This window comes from Plecotus auritus (assembly GCF_963455305.1).
Source record: "Plecotus auritus genome assembly, chromosome: 9".
Classification (NCBI taxonomy): Eukaryota; Metazoa; Chordata; class Mammalia; order Chiroptera; family Vespertilionidae; genus Plecotus; species Plecotus auritus.
This window is the reverse complement of record NC_137783.1, coordinates 68713792-68722201: the sequence shown is the minus strand read 5'-3', so window position 1 is coordinate 68722201 and position 8410 is coordinate 68713792. Positions and strand designations below refer to the sequence as shown.

The window sequence follows — 8410 nt, the reverse complement described above, 5'->3', positions numbered from 1 at the left end:
TCCCTCTCTATAAAAATCAATAAAAAAATATTAAAAAAAAAAGTAGTGGAGTCTGTCTTTTGTGTTAATGCCTCCTCCCCTGGGAAGTGCTGGGCCTGGCCAGAGGGCCCTGTGTGTGCCTTTCCATAGAACTTTATTGAGGTCACATTTACATTTGATGAGATTCCCCCATTTTAAGTGTAAGTGTATGGTTGATGAGCCTTGACCGATGTGTACACTCATGTAAGCACTCCAGAGAGCTCCCTGCGCCTTGGCTTCCTTTAAAAAGCACACAGCCAGGGTGCAGTACACATGGCATGAGACGGCCCCCTGAATGTGCAGTGCGGCGGTGTGCACACACTCACATTGTTGGGGCCACTGTCACTACGATTCCTGTCCAGACTCTTCTCAGCTTGCAAAACGGAAACTGCACTGAACAGTGGCTCCCACTTCCCCTCCCTGCCCCTGGCCACCACCCTGCAGCTGTTTCTATGAATTTGACTTTGCACTTATTTTTTTTTTTTAAATATATTTTATTGATTTTTTACAGAGAGGAAGAAAGAGGGATAGTCAGAAACATCATTGAGAGAGAAACATCGATCAGCTGCCTCCTGCACACCTCCCACTGGGGATGTGCCCGCAACCAAGTTACATGCCCTTGACCGGAATCGAACCCGGGACCCTTCAGTCCACAGGCTGACGCTCTATCCACTGAGCCAAACCGGTTTTGGCTGCACTTATTTTTTTTATTGTGGTAAAAACACATGGAAAATTTACTATCTTAACCATTTTTAAGTGTACAGTTTAGTAGTGTTGAATACTAGCTTATTTTTTAAGCCTATCTCTTTAATACATTTTATTTTTTATTGATTTCAGAGAGGGAGAGGGATAGAAACATCCATGATGAAAGAGAACCATTGATTAGCTGCCTCCTGCACACCCCACACTGGGCATGTGACCTGGTTCATAGGTCAATGGTCAGCCACTGAGCCACAGCAGCTGGGCTAGATACTGGGCCTTTTAACAAATGCTCAGAAGGAACCATTTTACCCAGAGCTGACCAAGGAGTGAGTAGGCCCCTGGTATTTGCACCTGCCTCCCCAAGGTCCCTGCCCCAGCAGGGAAGGCGGTGGGGGGTGCCTCAGGCTGCCAGCAACGGGAACCTGGAACCCAGTGCGACTGTCCTAGCACCTGTGCCAGGACATGGGTGTTCAGCCTGCACATAGCCTCTTAGGGGAGGGAGCTGAGGAGGGGCTCTGGTGCTCCCCCTTCCCCTGGTGATGGGCCGCACCTACTGGGCCCACTTCTGCTCCTCTGCTTGCTCCAGCACATGCCCTCCCCACAGCAGGCATAATTGGAGGGGGCATTCCCGAGAACCAGATGTGAGAAGGAAAAGTGGGCTCCACCTCTTAGCGCTTGTTAACATGTTTCAGGGCCAGGGTCACACGTGGGCAGGTGGGCCTGTCACCTGCCAGGTGAGTCAGCAGAAGGAAGGTCCACTCATTTGGGCAAATGTCATGTTAACTAGAGCGGTTCTGAGCTGGCCAGCATGCACGGGTGCACCCCTGGGGGCAGGGGAGAGGGGCTGATGAAACCTGGGAGAAGGGGCAGGTCAGACCTCCCAGGGCCAGGTGGGGCTGCCCGGGTGTGGAAGGAGCAGAGCTGGGACCACAGATTCCAGAGGTTTGTTTATTGTGCAGCTTTCTTCTTCCTCAATGAGATGCCATAAGAGGGGGGCACAATGCATGTCACAGGACGAGGTAGAGCTGCCAGGCAGGTGGGGAGCTGGGTGTTGAGGAAATCAATTCCTCAGGGCTTGCCCCAGGACCCCCAGAAGCAGGCTGTGGGGCAGGGGGGTGAGGTTTAGGCACCAGCTGGGGCTGGGATGGCTGGGAGGGAAGGAAACGCCTCTGCCTCCTGGAGAAACATTGGGGCCAAACCCCGTGGCGCTGGGCTCCCTAGCCCCTCACCGCCTCCAGGTCAGCGTCTGGGATTCTTAGGGGCTGGGACAGCCACCTGCTCAGCTGCTGGGGAGGCAGCGAGAAGCAGCAGGCCCCTTCTCAGTGTCCTGAGGAAGGGAGAGATGAGGGGCCCTCCCTTCACCCCCTCCCGCCCCCGTTAGCACTGCTCCTGGGCAGGATCTATGCCTCCACTGGACCGAGGTCCCGAGGGACGGCTGTGGGAAGAGGCCAGCTTCAGGCTGTGGGGAGGATGCCCCCAGCTCTCTCCTCACATACAGACCACAGGCGCCAGCCTTACGTCTGGGCGGGGCTGCTGAGGGGGATCTGCACCCAGGCACACCCCCCTCCCAGGCTCTGTTCCCTAGGGCAGGGATGACCCCGCCCCCCCACAGGTACCCTTCCGCCCCACAGCCCCTCCCCTGTCCTCTCTCCATCAGGCCCCAGCCTGGCTTCCTTTTCACAAACTCCCCAAGAAAAGGAAGGAAAAACCTGAATAAACTACAGAAGCAGCAGCAGCTCTGGAGCAAGGATGAGAAGCCAGTGGTGTGTGGAGGGTGGGAGGCGTTGTGGGGGGGGGGAATGGGGAGTGGGTAGATGATGGCATGCAGCACAGGACTCCTTATGAGGGTGGGGTCCCCATTTCCCCCAGGTGTGTAAGGGACTGGGGGAGGGGTCAGCTGACCAGGAGGAGGAAGCTGTCTGGACGGGGCCTGTGGTTTCCTGTGTACTCTGTGGCCCAGCCGGTCACAGGTCACAGGTCACAGGTCACAGGGAGACGAAATCCATGGCCTGCAGGAGAGGCAGGGAGAGCAGCAGCAGCAGCAGCCATGAGGCGTCCTGGGCCAGCAGGCCGACTCCCCTGCACTTGACCAGCTTGTCTGTGGGGAGAGACGGGGAGAGGGCAGAGCAGGCATGAGGAGCAGACCCAGGCCACCACCTGCGGGGAGACAGCCCGGCTCCCTGGGGAGGCTGGTGCCATGAGGCTCTCGGCTGGAACCAGGGCCAACCTGGTCCAGCAGAACCAATCACCTTTCCCATGTGCAGGGTCCTGAGTCTTTGAACAAACATCATATCCAATCTCTACTAAGTATCCTCACAGGAAAACTGGGGGTGACTAGCTAGTGTCGCTCAGTGGGTAGAGAGTTGGCCTAGAGACTGAAGGGTCCCGGGTTCGATTCTGGTCAAGGGCATGTACCTCGGTTGCAGGCTCCTCCCCCACCTGGGGCCCTGGTCAGGGATCATGCAGGAGGCAACCAATCGATGTGTTTTCCTCACATCGATATTTCTCTCCGTCTTTCCTTCTCTCTCCCTAAAATCAATGGAAATATCCTCAGGTGAGAATTAACAAAAATACAAACAAAACTGTGGGTGAGGTGACTGGGGTCAACCCCGTTTTCCAGGTGGGGAGAGGGAGGACTGTGGAGGCCAAGTCATGGTGGAGGCCTGTCTGACTGACCCCTGACCCTCCCCCTTCTCTGAAGGCAGGGATTCCCAAGGGCATGGGAAGGGGAGAGGTTAAGGCGAGCCCCTCCTCCTCTGGCCAGCGGAGCACTGCCTGCTCCTGCTCGCCCTGCAGCCTCCCCCGGCTCCCCTGACCTGCTGTGCTCGCCCTGCAGCCTCCCCCGGCTCCCCTGGCCTTGTTAGGGCGTGCTCACCTCTGAGCACAGAGATGTTCCTATGGGAGAAGACGGTGGGCTGGCCAGGGAGGTGGAGCTCACAGGTGTACAGCCCCTCGTCCCTGGAGCTGAAGCCAGACAGGTAGAGGACCTTGAGGGTGTTTCTGTTGGTGAGGTTGGTACGGGAGCGGTATGTGTGCTCGGGGATCCCCACGTTGCCTAACAGCACGTGTTTCTTGGCGTCACGGGTCAGGCTGAACTCGAACTGCATGGGCAGGGTTGTGGCATTCTCATGGCGGCAGTCCAGGCGCAGGCTCTGGTCCTCCAGGCAGGCCGTCAGGCTGGTCACCTTCTGTCCGCCGGCCACCTGCAAGCCTGCCCCAGAGCGCCCCCTCTGAGCAGGGGGGGGGGGGCGGGAGGGGTTGGGGGCTGCCCAGCAGGAGGCCTCCCTCCATTCACAGCAGAGAGGGCCCACCCAGAAGGGCACAGGGGGTGCCTTCTGAGCCCCCCACATGCCCCCTGCAAGCCGAGCCCTCCCTCAGGCGCCCCAGGCTTGGTCCCACCATGTGTCCCAGGGCCAGGACACCCTAGGGAGGTGATGCAGGTTCCTCGCTCCCAATGGAGGTTCCAGCTCCATACGGGGTGGGCTCTGTGAAATGTTTCCCAAACCACCCCAGGCCGCCAGGTCAACCAGGGGCCCCCGCTGACTTAGGGATGAAAAGCACCCTTTCTGCCGGGTCAACATGGCTCAGCAGTTGCACTTGGACCCAGGAACCAAGAGGTCATGGGTTCAATTCCCGGTCAGAGCACATGTCCCGGTTGTGGGCTCAATCCCCAGTGTGGGATGTGTAGGAGGCAGCTGATCCATGATTCTCTCTCCTCATTGATGTTTCTGTCTCTCTCTTCCTCTCTGAAATCAATAAAAATATATTTAAAAAAAAAAAAAGAAGAAGAGCCCTGACCGGTTTGGCTCAGTGGATAGAGCGTCAACCTGCGGACTCAAGGGTCCCAGGTTCGATTCGGTCAGGGGCATGTACCTTGGTTGCGGGCACATCCCCAGTGGTGGGTGTGCAGGAAACAGCTGATTGATGTTTCTCTCTCATCGATGTTTCTAACTCTCTCCCTCTCCCTTCCTCTCCGTAAAAAAATCAATAAAATATATATCCTATATAATAAAAGGAATATGCAGATTGACCATCACTCCAACACACAAGATGGCTGCCCCCATGTGGACACAAGATGGCCACCACAAGATGGCCAGCAGGGGAGGGCAGTTGGGAGGGACCAGGCCTACAAGGGAGGGTAGTTGGGGGCAATCAAGCCTGCTGGTGAGGGCAGTTAGGGGTGACCCGGCCGGCAGAGGAGGGAAGTTGGGGGTGACTGAGTCTGCAGGGAAGGGCAGTTGGGGGGGGACTCAGGCCTGCAGGGGAGAACAGTTGGGGGGTACCAGGCCTACAGGGGAGGGCAGTTAGGGGTGACCAGGCCTGCAGAGGAAGACAGTTAGGGGCAAACAGGCTGGCAGGGGAGAAGTTAGGCATCAATCAGGCTGGCAGGGGAGTGGTTAGGGGGTGATCAGGCTGGCAGGCAGAAGCGGTTAGGGGCAATCAGGAAGGCAGGCAGGCGAGCAGTTGGGAGCCAGCAGTCCGGGATTGAGAGAGGGATGTCCGACTGCCTGTTTAGGCCCGATCCCACGGGCAGTCGGACATCCTCCCCCTCCCCGTGCACGAATTTTGTGCACCAGACCTCTAGTATATATAAAAAAGAAGAGCCCTCCCTCCTGTAGTCATCCCCACTTTCCCAGGCCAGGAGGAAGCTAGCTTTTCAAAGGAAGGAAGCCAGGATGCTCAAACGCCACCCTGCCCCTTGCCCAGTACCTGTCAGCAGGAGAGTGATGCTGAAGGCAGGGTTCATGGTGCCGAGAGCTTGGTTCTGGATCTGCGGGTGGGAACAGGGAGTCAGCCAAGAGATGAGGCTGGTGTGCCATGGGGACTGGGGGCCCCGGGACACAGGCCATAAAGGCGCTGGCAGGCAATCAAGCCTTCCTGAACGCGTGCCCTACTTCTAGTGGCTGCACTGCTGCCCCTCCTCCTTCCCTCAGGGAGCGCAGGGGGAGGGCGACAGGCCCTGTGATGGTACTGGTACGCGCTGGTGCTGAGCACTCGCTAGGGCGGCTCTGAGTGATTTTCATTCTACCACTTTCTTTCCCTTCAGGAAGGCAGGAGACTCCTATTTGTAATTGTGGCAAAGTACACATAACACACCATTCACCATCTTAACCACTTTACGTGTACAGCTCAGTAGTGTGAAGTTCATTTACCTTGTTGTACAACCGACCTCCAGAATGCTTTTTTTAAAAAAAAATCCTCATCCAAGGACATTTAGAAAGAGGGAGGGAGGGAAAGAGAGAGCGAGAGCGAGAGCGAGACAGACAGACATAGATCGGCTGCCTCCTGTATGTGTCCCGACCAGGAGGGACCTGCAACCAAGGCATGTGCCCTGACCGGAATGGACCCAGCAACCCTTCGGTGCAAGGGACTATGCGCCTGCCCCAGCCAAGGCTCCAAAACGCTTTTCATCTTGAAATCCTCTTAGAACAAAAACTGTTCATCCGGGGACTTCCTCGTTCACATTCAGAAGGAAATCCCCAGTGTCCAAACACTTCCAGGCAATGCTCCAAAGATGTTCAAGGAATGAATGCCTCTGGGCGTCAGCTAACCAGAGGGTGTGAAGTCATGAAGAAAACTGACAAATGATGCTCCATCGTCCTCTTCCTGTGGCTGTGTGGTTAGGGATGCAGCTGCGTGCGGCTACGGTGCGCCCAGCTAGCACTACACTTGGCTCACAGCTAAGGGCGTTTGCTCGCGATGTGGGGAGGGCGCTGCTCTCCTGTTGTCGGAATGCAGAGAAACCAAGAGGTTCCCAGGTGTCCAGTTCTCCCCGCAGGGCTCCTGGGCCTGCAGCTTTCCAGGCCGGCTCCAGTGGTGCCAGGCCCAGGCTCTGCCCTGCCTTTTTTTTTTTTTTTTTTTGCAATCTTGGATGGCAAGGCAGGCGACTCAGAGCAGGCACCCAGACTGTGCACCTGATCGCCAGGGAGGCCTCAGGAGGGGCCTACAGTGCGCGCTGCCCTGCCCTGGTGCACGCGTCCAGTTGCGCAGTGCGCGCGTGGCTCGCAGAGTCAAGGGCCTCTGCGCTGCGCCCTGCGGCTGGCGAGGCTGGGGTCCCGCGGCTGCGGCTACAGTCAATACCCTCTTGGAGCCACGTTGAGAGGGACCTACTGTAGGTGCTGTAGAAGAACGGGAGGTGGCATCTGGCTCTGGCTCGTGGACACCGAGCCATGGAGAGAGGTGCGAGCTTGGGGACCCAGGAGCTGAAGCAGCAGCGAGAAAGAAGGGAAGGCGGGGTTGGGCTGCGGAAGCGGGGGTTGCGGGGGTGGTAGGGCCACAGGGCAGGTTAGCGGGCAGGAGGGGGCCCAGCCTGTTCTCACTTCCTCCGCCTGGGCTCTCAGCAGACCAGACCCCGGCGAAGCTCCGCCACCGCCCTCTCAGCGCCCACGCTGATTTCTTTTCTGTCGTTCAGTCCCTCCCCGCCCCCACTGAGCTCTCCCTTCCCCCTCTCGCCGTTTTCCAGTTCTTTCCTTCCACCCAGCCCCCGCCCGCCCGCCCGCCCGCGGCACTGCGGTTCCCCATCCCTCGGATGCCCCGCCCGAGGCCGCAGGGCAGTTTTCTCCAGTTCATCACCCTCTGTCCTCTTTCCCCAATTTTAACGCCCTCGCCTCCACCCCACCCCCATCCCGGTCTTCGCGAGCGCGGCTTGGGATCCTCTGGGTGGAGAGCGGAACCCAAGGTGTCCTTGGGCCCTTCCTCCCGACTCCCCTCCAGCGCCCCGGCTCCAGGAGCCACCGCACCCCCCCCGCGGGCGAAAGCCCGGAGGCCTTCCTGGAGAGGCAGGAGCGGCGGGACCCCGGCCCGCAGGCTGCGTCTGCCCGCGCCCCCTCCGGGGAAGCCGACCCTCCCCACCTCCCCCGGCGCTGCGCAGCTCCTTCCCGGGGCGCAGGCCGCCTCTCCCAGCCTTGCCTCGGGCTGCGGGAGCTCGCGCGGCACGTGCCCTGTCCCTGCACCGGGTCCCACCCAGGGTCGGGCTCCCACCTGCTCCCTGTCCACCGCCGCTGCCGCCGACCTCCTGCTCTCTGCGCGCGGGAGACGCCGCCTCGCTGTTGCGCCCGCCCGGTGGCCGCAGTTTTCACCCGGGGCGGGAGGAGGAGCTGGAGGGGCGGCCAATCAGAGGCCGAGGGCAGCGAGCTGGGATGGCTGGGGAGGCGGCAGCGTGCGCAGGGGCCTCACCCGCGGCTGACGGGCCTGACTGGGGGTCAGGCTGGGGAGCACAGGTCCCGCCCAGAGCGCCACGGCGATTGCTCCCCTTTACTGCGTCCCCCCTCGTCTCCAGCCCGGGCTCCGAACCTACCGAGGTGTGAGGGGCGGGGGCGGAGGCCTGCGCCGGTCCCCTTGGGCATTGGCCTCACCTTGTTGCTTCCTTTTCCGCCCGAGCTTACCTGTTAGGGAGGCTCCAGGAGAGGGTTTGGAGTTGAAATTTGACAGGCTTTTTCCAAAGGAAGATGGTAGGGTGTTTCCCACCCTGGAGCGGCCCTTGGGGAACAGGGCAGCACTGCACCCCGTTTTTCCAGCTCCCAGCCCTCACCCCACCCTCCCGCCCCCATCCCAACACCCAGCCTTCAGGGGCTGTATCCTCTGGGGCACCGTCTCAGTTCCTGGGCTGGCAACACCCTGCGCAGGGAGCTAGAAGGTTCTTCCCCCCCTCCTTCTCCTCCTCCTTCCCCTCCCCCCCCCCCCCAAGTCC

General features: G+C 59.5%; 1 protein-coding gene across 1 annotated transcript; it reads right to left on the bottom strand.

Annotated features, from left to right (window-relative positions):
• Positions 1 to 1654: 1654 nt before the first annotated feature.
• Positions 1655 to 7981, bottom strand: THY1 (Thy-1 cell surface antigen). The gene is made up of 4 exons (XM_080641555.1): positions 7702 to 7981; positions 5431 to 5491; positions 3596 to 3931; positions 1655 to 2818 (listed from the first exon to the last, which is right to left on the bottom strand). The coding sequence occupies exons 2-4, from the start codon at positions 5465 to 5467 to the stop codon at positions 2706 to 2708; spliced, it is 486 nt and encodes a 161-aa protein (XP_080497681.1). The 5' UTR covers positions 5468 to 5491; positions 7702 to 7981; the 3' UTR covers positions 1655 to 2705.
• Positions 7982 to 8410: the final 429 nt, after the last annotated feature.

Coding starts and splice junctions, on each gene's coding strand:
- THY1 (XM_080641555.1), bottom strand. CDS start 5,467: ATGAACCCTGCCTTCAGCATCACTCTCCTGCTGACAG. Junction 3,932..5,430: donor CATCACTCTCCTGCTGACAG/GTACTGGGCAAG, acceptor GCTCTGGGGCAG/GCTTGCAGGTGGCCGGCGGA. Junction 2,819..3,595: donor GAACATCTCTGTGCTCAGAG/GTGAGCACGCCC, acceptor CTCTCCCCACAG/ACAAGCTGGTCAAGTGCAGG.